We start from the raw sequence: 12,643 nt of genomic DNA on the forward strand, positions 1-12,643 counted from the left end.
AGCCTGAGCAAGAGAGAGACCCCGTCTCTACTAAAAATAGAAAGAAATTAGTTGGACAACTAAAAATATATAGAAAAAATTAGCCGGGCATAGTGGCACACGCCTGTAGCCCCAGCTACCTGGGAGGCTGAGGCAGGAGGATCACTTGAGCCCAGGAGTTTGAGGTTGCTATGAGCTAGGCTGACGCCACGGCACTCTAGCCCGGGCAACAGAGAGAGACTCTGTCCGCCCTGCTAAAAAAAACCCAGACACTGATTAAAACACAACCCCTGGCTGGGTGTGGTGGCTCAGGCCTGTAATCCTAGCACTCTGGGAAGCTGAGGTGGGAGGATCACTTGAGGCCAGGAGTTCAAGACCAACCTCCCCATCTCTACAAAACATAGAAAAATTAGCCTGTCGGCCGTGGTTTCACATGCCTGTAGTCCCAGCTACTGGGGAGGCTGAGGCAGGAGGATTGCTCAAACCCAGAAGTTTGAGGTTGCAATGAGCTGTGATGAGACCACTGTACTCTAGCCCAGGTGACAGAGTGAGACCCTGTCTCAAACAACAACAACAAAAACCCCACGGAGCTAAGATTCGGGGTTGGGGGGTGCAGAGAATCAACAGGGTTTGTAGAGCATACGGGTGTTAGATGTGAGTGCCAAGGAGAAGCAGGGCCTCAGGTGGCAGGGATTGTGTTTACTGTCAGGGGATTGCAAGAGTATATAGGCAGGGCCTAAGGGGGGCACCTTGGAGTAAAAGCCTAAAGGACAGCAGGGAACAGCATTGCAGGGAGAGAGAACAGCAGCTGCAAAGGTCCTGAGGTCACCTGCCAGGGTGTTAGAGGGAGGAGGTCAGGGGAAATGGAAGGGGAAGATCATGTGTAGCCGGATAAGGACGTTGACTTTTGCTCCCAGTAAGTTGGGAGCCAGCGCCGTGCTGAGCAGTGGAGAACAGGATCCGACTTGCTTCAGCAGAACCCCTCTGGCTGGGTTGAGGACAGACAGGCGGAAGCACAGAGAGACACGGGCGGTTGTAATGATAATCCAGGCGAGGCCTGGTGGCGGCCGTGGGCGGTGAGTCATTGGCTCTAGGTGTATCTTGGAGCAACAGCCAACAGAACTTGCTGACGTTGAGAAAGAGAGCGGTCAGGTTTGACCTCAGAGATTCGGGCTGAGCTGCAAGGATGGAAGGGCCATTAGCTGAGATGGGCAGACGCGGGAGGAGCCCGGGGCACAAGCCGGGGCTCGGGGGGCAGGCCCAGGCTGGAGGTATAATTTGGGGACTCGTAAGATACAACTGGTGTTTAAAGCCCTGAAAGAGATGAGATCATCCAGGAGCCAGTGGGCTCAGAGGGCAGACCCAAGGCCCAGCCCTGGTGCCGTTGAGCCAGTGAGGCCAGAGGTACACAGGCGTGGGTGCTGCCCTGGAGCTGGTGGGAAACCCCACCCCTCTCTGTGTCTTGTTGCTGGGAAGATCCCAGGGCCCAGGGACCCGGCCGAGCATCTTGCAGGGACCTGGGGCTCAGGCTCAGAGCAGCGATGGCTTCTCAGCAGGACTCGGGCTCCCTGGGGACAGAGGGGAAAATTGCCCCTCGTAGGTACAACGCCTTATCTAGGATCATAGATGCCACACAAGGCGGGCCACGAAAAGAGGGTCCCCTCCGTGCTGCATGAAGTCGGGCAGCCCTGAGTCTCCGTCATCTGCTCCATGACAGTGAGCAGGTTTCCCGGGACCTCTGGGCTGCATTCGTGGGTGGAGGCAGGCCGGCGCTGGGGTCTGTGTTAGCTTCCTGTTGCTACTGTAGCAAATTACCCAAATCCAGTGGCTTCAAACAGCACAGACTTGTGGCCTTACAGTTCTGGAGATCAGAAGTCTGAAATGAGACCTCTGAGGCTAGAGGTGTCAGGGGGGCTTCTGGGGCACTAGGGGACAGTCGTCCCTGTATCTTTCAGCTCCAGAGGCCGCCTCTGTCCTTGACTGTGGCCCCTGCCTCTGTCTTCTTCGTCATGCCTTGTCCTCCTGCTTCCGACCTTGCGTCCCTCTGATAAAGCCCCTGTGGTTCCATGTAGGGCCCCTGGGGACCCGGGACCACCCTCCGCTCTCAGGATCCTTCACTTACAGCAGCGAAGTCCTTCTGCCACAGAAGGAACCGTTCAGAGGCTGCAGGGATCAGGACGTGGACACCTTGGATGCCACCACGCAGCCTGCAGAGTGACCGTGTGGGAGAGGGGCCAGGGACCTGTGAGACGCCCAGGGAGGAGGAACAGATTCAGGAGGACCATGGAAGGCAGCTGGAAAATGTGGGTTTGGGGTTGTGGGTGCAGAGAGACGCAAGAGGACGGCACTGCGGACCGGGCAGGAGGCAGAGCTGTCCGTTCCTCCCCATAGGTGGAAACAAGGTGACAGTGAGGAGTCACCGTGATGACAGGCCGAGGCTTTGAGCACGCCTCCCGCTGTCCACGCAGCCAGGACAGAGAGAGGCTGTCCTGCAGGGTGTCCAAGTCTGGGCTGAGTCCCAGCTCCCCACGTACCCGCTGCGGAGCCTGGGGCAGGTCACCTCCTCTCCATGCCGCAGCATCCTCCTCTCTGAAATAGGGACACTCACGGGGCCAGCCTGCAGGGCTGAGTCTCTGCAAGGATCTGAGAGCAGTGCCTGGCACATAAGAGCTCAGTGTCTCTCACGTTGGTTTATTCCTTGCTTGTGACATGCCGGGCGTTACCGTAGGTGCCAGGGCTGTAACTGTGAACAGGCCGATGAAAGCTGACAAAGCCCTCAGCCCGCAAGGGGCACGTGTTCTCATGTAGCTGGCTATAGCGTTGGCTGCTGTTGTCGTCACTGGACAAATGTGACCCGCAACATGCGTCCTCCAAAACACCCCCGCCCCTGGCCTGAGCGGTCGGCTGCCCACATCTGTCCACCTCTCCCAAGAGAGGCATTGATGCCCTGCCCATCCTGCTTGGTGAGCGACATTCTGTGCCCGGCCAGTCTTGGCCACAGTTCAGCCTAGGCCTTTGCTGGCCTCGGGTCAGTACCACCTGGGCCTGGTCAGCTATGCAGCTGGGGCCCACAGGGGCAGGAGGCGGCTACCCCCGGGAAGGGCCGTAGGTGTGTCTGGCCCCAGGATTGTCTGTCCAGGACTGACCCACACAACAAAATGAGTCTGTTGCTCTGCCCAGCCTGGCTGGGAGGGTTGAGCTTTAGGGTCACAGGAGAGTTTGTGAGAAAGCCATCAAGAAGATACTGGGCTCTTCTCAGCAGTACTCGGGGATCAGAGAGCTGGGTTCAGGTCTTAGCACCACCCATTGCAGACCGTGTGGCTGTGGTAGTCTTGGGCAGGCACCTTGATGTCTCTGAGCCTCAGTTTCCTTATCTGTAAAATGGGATCACACGTGGAATTTGCATGCCAGTATTTGGCAGCCCAGGGGGCAGTGAAAGAGCCTCAGCCAGAGAGTCCCCTTCCAGCTGGGGAAACCGGGTGGCCTTTGTCCCAGCCCTTTGTGGGTGCTGGAGGTCACGCAGCTTGGCTCCAGGGAGGAGCTCAGAGCACCTACCCCAGCAAGTGTGGCCCATCCACCACCCACCCCAGGAAGGGGAGGTGGGCTGATTGGGGACACAGAGCCTGGCCTGAGGGAACTGGGGGAGGCAGAGGGTTTGCTTTCTTCCCTCCCCCTCCCCAATGGACCTCATGCATGGAGCCCATCTACCGTGATCCCTGGTCGTGACCGACTCTCACTATAGATCCCAGCATGTAACAAGTGATTGATATAACTGCTTATTTTGAAATAATTTTCAATGTACAAAAAGTCACCCAGATAATACAGAGATTTCCCAAATGCCCCTTGGCCCACGTGAGATGTTACCGTCTCACACGACCATGGTACCTTTGTCAAAACTGAGAAATTGGCCGGGCGCGGTGGCTCACGCCTGTAATCCTAGCACTCTGGGAGGCCGAGGCGGGCGGATCGTTCTGAGCTCAGGAGTTCGAGACCAGCCTGAGCAAGAGCGAGACCCCGTCTCTACCAAAAAATGGAAAGAAATTAATTGGACAGCTAAAAATATATGTAGAAAAAATTAGCCGGGCATGGTGGCGCGTGTCTGTGGTCCAGCTACTCGGGAGGCTGAGACAGTAGGATTGCTTGAGCCCAGGATTTTGAGGTTGCTGTGAGCTAGGCTGACGCCACGGCACTCTAGCCCAGGTGACAGAGCCAGACTCTGTCTCAAAAAAAAAAAAAAAAAAAAAAACTGAGAAATTAATGTGGCTCCACAAGGGTGAACTTGGATGCATTCAATTCCCAGGATCGACCCAGGGTACCATATCGCATTCAGTATTCCTGTCTCTCTATTCCTCCATTTGCGTTTCCCCACGTTCTTTGTTCCCTCGCTAGTAAATGCTGCCTCGAACACCCAGGAATCCACCACCGTCTACAAGTTAGAACAGTTCCAGTAAAATACCCACACTGTCCTCCTCTGCCCAGAACAAACATCCTGAATTTTATGTTTGTCTTCCTCTTATCTTTTCCTCCAACTTTTTATTTTGAAAAACTTCAAAACTGTAGAAAAAGATGAAAGAATAGTACAGTGACTGCCCGTGTAAAGCCTTTCTTTGGATTCCCTAATTCTTAACATTTTGCCATTTTCTCCTCCTTCCTTCCCTCCACCCTCTCCCCCCCACTCTCTCACTTACACACGCACACCCCTTTTCTTTCTGTCTCTCCGTTTGAAGTAAGTTGCAAACATCTTGACTCTACATGCCTAAATATTTCAACGCGCATCTCCTAAGAACAATGGCATTCTCTTACGCATCTACCGCGCTATTATCACACTTAGGAAACTTAATAATTCCCTGTCATCTAATATATAATCTACTTTCAAATTCCCAAAAATGTCTTCCGTGGCAGTTCTCCTCCATGATATAATCACCGTTCGCAAGTTAATTTTTACAGTTTTATTGCATGTAATGTTCGTCTAAGCAAAAATTATTTCATTTTGCTTATATTTCTACTTTTACGATGACGGTATCTTATTGTGTCTAGTCTGGGACTTACTTTTCCCCACTTACATTTCTGGAACGTGATGTCAAAGCGTGTAGCTGTAGCTGGTGTGTTCTTGCGGCTCTGTAATCTTCTGTGGGTGTGACTGTACCACAATAGACGTCCCTCTGGAGGACAAATGCCAGTTTGCTTACCTGTCTCCCAACTAGACCCCGAACCCTATGTTCCTCTTTGAATTTAGCAGAGGCCCCACACCTGGAAGGTACTCAGTAAGTATTGAACAAATGAACAGGAGTTCAAGTCTTGGGTTTGCCGCTCTCCAGCTGTGTGTCATTAGACAAATCACCAAACCACTCTGTGCCTTATTTTCTTCGTCTGTCAAATGGGGTTGAGGATCCCATCCAGATGGGTTGCTACAAGCCTGAACTCGTGCTGCGTGTGGGCCACAACGCATGCTGTGTGTGCAGCTGCTTACCGAGCCGTGCAGGCGCGAGAGACGTAATCCGCCTTCTCCCGGCACCGGACGTACAGGGGACTGAGAGAGCAGTATCCCCTGGCGGCAGGGAGTCTCTGTGCTCCCACTCAGACCCAGCACCACCCGCCCCTGTCATACCCGTGACATGGGAGCTGGCACCCCCCTGGTGTCCAGAGGACAGTGAGTCCCAGCAGGTGAGAGTGACCTGCCACTCAGCAGACACCAACAGGCAACAGGTGCCAGGTGCCATGTCTAGCACTTTGCAGTCACCCATCCCAAATCCTTACACAACAGTCCTGCAACCTGGGCACATATTGTCCCCACTCCATGGAAAGGAAACTGAGGCACGGAAAATCGGAATCAGCAGCCAGGTCTCATTCCTTGCTGCCTCCCAGGAAGGCGGAAGGTGGACCTGAGCCCCTCAGGCAGATGCTGCCGAGCAGGACGGGGGCATCGCACTGCCCCTCACTGGCACCTGTGCTCACAGCTGCCCCGGGGTGGTGGCTTGGTGGTGACACCACCCCGTGGACAGGGCAGAGGGCAGCAGGGAAGCTGGCTCACCTCAGCCCCTCTCTGCCCTGGCCTTCCCCGGGTGGGAGACCTGGCCGGCCAGGCCAGCTGAGGCCTCACGCTTTCCCTCCCTCCTGGGACTTCCAGGAACCCGACGGTCCTGAGTCCTGCTGGGGCAGAGGTGGGGGCGCCGGGACTGACAAACTCAGCGGTGTCTCCCTCCCCCGGGTGGGACGTCCCCAGGGAGGGCACGTGCTGCTTCGGTGCCGGTGGCAGGGCCCAGGAGCAGCCACTCGGTTCCCTCCGTGGCTCTGCACCCGCCGGGGCCCGTGAGTGCACCTTACACAGCAGAGGGGGAGAGTGCGTGTCCCCACGCCCGCAGCCTCCCCACCACCCCCGGCCCACCATAATGTTGGATTTGGTGATCTGATGGCTCTGGTGTGTCTGGGCGCCAGAGAGGTTCAGAAGGGGTCTTCGGGACCCAGAGAGCAGTTCAACAAGCCCAGTCCCACTTCCAGAAGGTTCCCTTTGTAAAGTGTGTCAAACCCAAGGGGCCCCCCTGTACTCTGTGTCCAGGGCTGGCATGGCAGGAAAACCACAGGCGGGGGGCCCAGGCCCGGCCGAGGGCCCCTCCCCACGGCAGTAGGACCTGCCCTTCTCCGAGCCTCACCTTCCTCACCCACAGCACAGAGGTGGCGGAATTCCTGGCGAACCTTCTTGTCCAGGGAAGGTCCGGTGCCAGGAAAGGGAGGTCGCGTGCAGGCTGTGGAGCTTAAGGGAGGGACATGGCTCGTCCCCACCTGCCTTCTCCTAACAGTGGCCCCTGCTCCCTGCACGAGGCAGCCTGTTCCACCGAGGCAGGGCCCCCCCTGCAATAGCCACACTTCCGCTGGAGGGCCAGGCACCCCCGGTCTCCCGTATGCCTGGACGCCCCAGCCCGGGCCTGGCAGAAGGCTGGGGCTCTGTCGAGTGGAACAGGACCGGAGAGGGGGATACTCGTAACTTCCCTGGCAGGTCCCAGTCTCGCCCCTCTCAGTAGCCCTCGCCTTGCCACTGGCTGCGTCCCTCTGGCCGAAGTCATCATTCTGAGCTGGAGACCTCAGACGAGGTGGGGACAGGCCACGGCTGGCCAGGGCGCTTGTACTTTGCCCTGGGAGAGAGCTGTGGAGCCAGCCCGCATTTAAACCAAGGGGTTTAAAATTGTGTACTTAGCACGACTGTGATTCAGCCAGCCTGGTTGTGTTTTTCCCTGGGCAGAATTCAGTTAATCCTCGAGCGAACAGACGGCACATTGGAGAGGGCAGGACGAGGGCTGCCTGCGCAGCCAGGGCCTGCGTCAGAGAGAGGAGACCACAAACCCAGAAAGTGCCGGAAGAGGCAGGAGAAACGCCGAGGGTGGGGTTGCGGGGGGTGCCTGTCCGTGCAGGGTGTCTCGGCCCAGGGCCAGTGGGTAGCACGTCAGGTCCCTGCGGTGGGGACAGGCCCAGCAGGGCTTTCTGGACAGCACCCAGGTCAGACCACGAGGCAAGGCCCCTCCCACCCTGGCATGCTTCATTAGAAAGGCTACTTGGTGCGTTTCCGAACATGTTCTCTCCACGATGGATGAAACAAACCCTCTTTTAGAGTACATTTTTGTATGTGATACTAGATTCTCCCAGCAGGGCACGATTTCCATTTGAGGGATGTGGAAACTGAGGCTCAGAGAGTTTGAGCAGCTTTCCAAACGCTACACAGCCTTAGAGTTAGAATCAAGATTGTCTTGCTATCTACTAGGACCTCCCCCATCACTGGCCCCGGCGACCGCCTTCCTGCGTACTCTATATAAGCATTCAAGCAGGTACACTGAGGACACCCCCTGACATTGAGTCCTGACATTTCCAAATGGAGACATTCAGAAATGTTTGTAACCATCGTGTCCCTTACAGCCAGCCCAGGCTCAGCAGGGCTCAGGGAGGTCCCCCCAGAATAGGTTTGCTGACCCGGCATTGGAACATCAATAAGCAACCCTTCCGTCCGGCCAGGCGCTGGCGTCCACGTGCTCACGCCATCCTCACGGCAGCCCTCCGCGGGCTTCGCTGTTGTCATCGCTGCCTCACAGATGAGGACATCAAGTGCTTAAGGGGTTGCCCAAGGTCACAAGCTGATAGCAGAGCCAGGATTTGAACCTGGTGGTCAGCCTCTTGGGAAGACCACGGGGCTATGGCCACCACCCCGCAGGGCCCTGGTGCTTGTGCCCGGCCCCGGTGTCCTCAGCAGCTCGCTGGGCGGTTTCCTGATGCTGTTGTTGTCTGTGAGCAGACGAGCCGTGGAGGTGACCGGGCTCGCCAGGGCGGCCCTGTTCCGGCCCAGGCCGCCGCTGCCCACAGCAGTCCTCGGGGAAGTCCCTGGAGACGGGCCGAGATCCGTATGGTGGCTGTGTGGCAGTGCAGGCAGGAGCCTGGTTCTGTCGGGAAGGGGGTCTCATGACCCACCTGCTGCCCATGAAGGGGCCCCCTCAGCTGGGCCATCTGGGTTGACGAGGATCTCAGCTTCCCCCTCGGGGCTGACCAGCGTGGGTGGGCACGCTTCCTCGGTCAGACAGTGGCCACGGTTCATGTCATGGGAGAGGGCACGGGCCCGTGCCCCTCGGAGCGTGGCACAAGTGTCTGTTCAGGTTGGTGCGTTGCCCCTTCCCCTACAGGAATGGGCAGAGCAGGGCTGGGGCACAGACACAAACCCCGTGGCAGGTCCCAGAAAACGGCAGGTGGGGGGCTCCTCACCTGTGGCTCAGGTTCCCTCCCAGAGAGTGGGTCACCCCTTTACCCACCCGGCCCAGCGAGCGGCCCTGGCTTCTCTGGAGCTCTTCCCGCTCCAGCCCCCGCCAGAGCCTGCCCTGCCCCACTTCCTTCAAAAACTCAGCCTTCGAGAACATGTAGTGCTTCCCTCTAAATGAAATAAAAACAAAGAGGTGGCAGAAGCAAGAGCAGACAGAGGAACCTGGGCTCCTTGCTGAGGCCTGAGGCTGAGCTGGAAGCATCCCGTGGGCAAGGCGTGTGCGGGCCCAGCACGGTGTCTGCACGTGGTATGGCCGCCTTTGCTCTCCGTGTCACTGACAAAGGCACCACTCCGCCCGCCACGCCCCAGAGGTATTCAGGACGCCCCCCGCGCTGCCAGCCCCCTCGGGCAGCCCAGGCCCCAGTGTCCGGACGGTGACAGCTCCCCCCACTCCTGGCTCCCAGCCTGGGCCTGTGTGCCCCGTACAGAGCTGCCTTGGTGTCCTGTCGGCCGCCCATAACGCCACTCCTCCTCCTTAGCTGCGGCCTGGGATGGGGGCGCTCTCTGCCCTGGACCAGGCGAGACCTGGAAGGAGGGGCGCGTTTCCTCGCCAGCGAGCGTGTGTTGAGCACCTGCAGGATACCAGCAGATGCGTGCGTGTCTTGCCTGTCACAACTGCCTCGGGGGTCAGCGGGATGAGCCCCCACGTGTGGAAGAGGCTGCATTCATGGAGCTTTGGGCCCTGAGTGGCTGTCACTTCCTTTGGGAGGCCATCCCTGACCCCGGCTGGGGCAGGGTCCCTGCTACATGGTCCCAGGGTGCGTGACAGTTATGAGCTGTCTTTGGCGCTCTTTGAGGGGCAGCACGGCGTCCAAAAGGGCTCGAGAAATATTTATCCGGGGAACAACACAAGCCCGCGTTTCCGACTTTTAAGTTCTGTGCCTCTCCATGGCGCCACCTCTCCCAGGCGGAGGACAGTGTGGGGCTCAGGTCTGTCCTGCCTTGGTGTCTGTCCATCCACACCGCCCTCAGGCAGCGGGAGCCAGCGAGGCGGGTGGCAAGTGGGTGTGCCCTGCAGACACACAGCGTGCACAGAGACAGCCACACCTGTCTGTGCCACTTCCAACCACGGTGACCTCAGCTGACTGGGCTGGGTCTCTGGGGGCCTGCCCACTTCCTTGCAGGCCAGCAGGCTTTGTCAGGCACCTGCCACAAATCCTGCCCTGCCCCCGGCACAGGAGAAGGAGAAGACAGGAGCGCGGGATTGTGGGCGAGAGCAAGAAATGCAGAGGAAAACACCGTAAAGATCAACCCCACCCTTTCTACAGATGGGGAAACTGAGACCTCAGGAAACCCAGGGCACATGGTGGAGTGGAGAGACCAGGATTTTGGGGTCAAACAGAGTATTCCTGGCGCTCAGCAGCTGTGTGACGTTGGGCGCATTTCTTGACCTCTCTGAGTGTCCACGTCCTTGGCTGCGGTGAGGGGCAACCATGGTCGTGTCTGGGAAGCTGCCAGCATAGCGTCTGTCTACACGCCAGTGTGTGGTCCAGGCGTGCGTGCGCTGCCGTGCCACTCAGAATCCTGTCCCCAGAGAAATCCTCGGTGGCACGGGAACAGATGGAAAATGCCCCTGCCTCCCCGCAGGCCCCAGGAGCTGGCCCTGGGGCCCAGGACCCACAGTTTTCTGTGCGGGACCTGGAGTGGGGTTAGGTTCATTCTTGCCACATCTGGGGTCCTGAAGACCACCTGGAAGGGCCCTGTTGGGACATGGGGGACAAGGAGGGTCCTGCGGGTGCTGAGCTGAGGGTCTTGGTGCGGCCGAGTAGGGAGGGGCAGCCCTCCCCAAGATGGGGACGCTGGAGGGGGATGTTGTGTGTGATGTCGTGTCTCTAGGGTGCTGGGGGTGGTCAGCCTTGGAGGGAGACGGAGCAACTCCCGATTCCAGGGGCAGGAGCAGGGCGTGGACGGGCCAGACCAGGGCCCTACAGGGATTGGGAGGGCCCCAGTGGCGGGTGAAGGGGCTCCGGGAGCAGGTGCCGGCCTCAGGTCAGTGTGGGGAGCGGGAAGCTGCCTGCCCCGTGGGCGGCCGCACTGGGAGCTGGGCTCCTCCCTGGCGGGGTGCATGAGGCCGGCCACCGTGGGGTCTGGGCAGCGCAGAGCCCCAGCCTGCGAGGGGCAGTTCCGAGCTGGCCTCCTCAACGGAAGTGAGTCCTGCCTAAGGTTTTCAAGATTAAAACAGGAGTTTTGTTCCAAAGACCCATTCTGTCTGCTCTGCCCGCATCGCCTTGCCTGTGACTGGCTCCTCCCACCCGCCCCCAGAGGCCCAGCAGTGTGGCCACATGCTCCCCAGAGAGGGGCTTCCCGCACCCCAGCCCCCTCCCACCCTGGCCACAGGCCCGAGGGCTCCTTCGAGGCTCTGCCCGGGACCCTTCTCTAGCCAGGCCCTGCCTCCGGGGCTACGTGGCCTCAGCCGCTCCTCTGGGCTATGAACAGGGACGGGAGGAGCTCACCGGGGCACCAGCAGCTGCTGGCATGGCAGCTGCCTGGGCCCCACCCCTGCTCCCAGGCGCAGTCCGCTTCCCCAGTCACAGGCCTTGGCCCGCGAGCAGCCGGGGTGGCTCCTGACGTGCCAGCCCCTACTCACAGACCTCGCTGGGCCCGTCACCGTCACCTTCCCTGTACCACCCGGAAGCTCAGCCACAACCAGCACACGAGACCTTTCACCCTTCAGTCCTGTGCACAGCTGTCCGCCCGGGTGTCTTCCCACCTCCACCCCATGTCCCAAGGGCTACGTTAAACATCCTGCTGTCCTGGGGACCTCCCACACTTGCTCAGACAGGTGGACACCCCGATCCCTGCCCCTTGTCTCCTCGTAAGTGTGTCCCCTTGCACTCTGAAGGGTGCGAGCTGTGACTAGGGGACACCCCCTCTGGGCTTGTGAGCCCCTCAGGGGAGGAAACCTGCCACCTGCTGGCGCAGGGCCTGTGCCGGGGGTGCTGCTAAGACAATGTGGATGGATGGATGGACGGGTGGGTGGGCAGATGGACGGATGGTTGGACAGCAGGCCAGAGTGCGCTGCAGGGGAGCAGGTGGTCCCTCCACACCGCCTGGGAGAAGGAGCAGGTTCTGTGGCTGAGCCACTGCCAGCTCTCATGCCCCTGTCCTCCTCTCGTAGATGAAGATGACGCCAACAGACTAGGGGAGAAGGTGATCCTCCGGGAGCAGGTGAAGGAGCTCTTCAATGAGAAATACGGTCAGTGCCGTGGGGCCGCCCTCCTGAGTGGCCCCCTCCCTCTGCAGCCAGCTTGGCCTGCCTGCGCCCCGGGGACACAGCAGCCCTGGCCCTGACACTGTGTGGTGTGGGTGTGTTGATTGATGCGCTCTCTGGGTGTGGCAGCTGCTGAGCTGGGGTGCGCCGGATTCCAGCCCCTTCCCTAGCGGGCTTTGCCATTGACAGGGGACATCTGCCCTCACGCCAACCCCCTGTGCCCTCTAGGTGAGGCCCTGGGCCTGAACCGGCCTGTGTTGGTCCCTTACAAGCTGATCCGGGACAGCCCAGACGCCGTTGAGGTCACAGGCCTGCCCGACGACATCCCTTTCCGGAACCCCAACACGTACGACATCCACCGGCTGGAGAAGATCCTGAAGGCCCGGGAGCACGTCCGCATGGTCATCATCAACCAGCTCCAGTGAGTGCCCCGCACCCGGGGCCACGGGAAGGGTACTGCCTGCAGCTGGGAGGGAACAGCAAAGCAGGCCCAGCCAGGGGTCGGGGAGGGAGGGGCAGAGGGAGCGAGGGAGCTCTGGCTTTCACCTCACAGGTCCAGGGTGAGAAAACCGACACCCACAGCAAGGAGGGGTGGGGGTGAGAGTCGGGGTCACGGTGGGTCAGCTGGGATCCAGACCCAGCTGTCCTCATTCCAAACC

The 12,643-nt window shown here is 59.3% G+C and overlaps 1 protein-coding gene across 2 annotated transcripts in view; it reads left to right on the plus strand.

The window, feature by feature from the left end:
• Nucleotides 1-12,643, plus strand: part of GTF2IRD1 (GTF2I repeat domain containing 1) — a 109,300-nt gene that overhangs the window by 91,248 nt on the left and 5,409 nt on the right. For both annotated transcript variants that reach the window (XM_012640251.1, XM_012640250.1), the window contains 2 exons: nt 11,892-11,969; nt 12,213-12,405. In XM_012640251.1, coding sequence (XP_012495705.1) covers nt 11,892-11,969; nt 12,213-12,405 — 271 coding nt within the window. The remainder of the gene's footprint in view (nt 1-11,891; nt 11,970-12,212; nt 12,406-12,643) is intronic.

Source organism: Propithecus coquereli, unplaced genomic scaffold (assembly GCF_000956105.1).
Source record: "Propithecus coquereli isolate 6110/MARCELLA unplaced genomic scaffold, Pcoq_1.0 Scaffold150, whole genome shotgun sequence".
NCBI classification, from domain to species: Eukaryota; Metazoa; Chordata; class Mammalia; order Primates; family Indriidae; genus Propithecus; species Propithecus coquereli.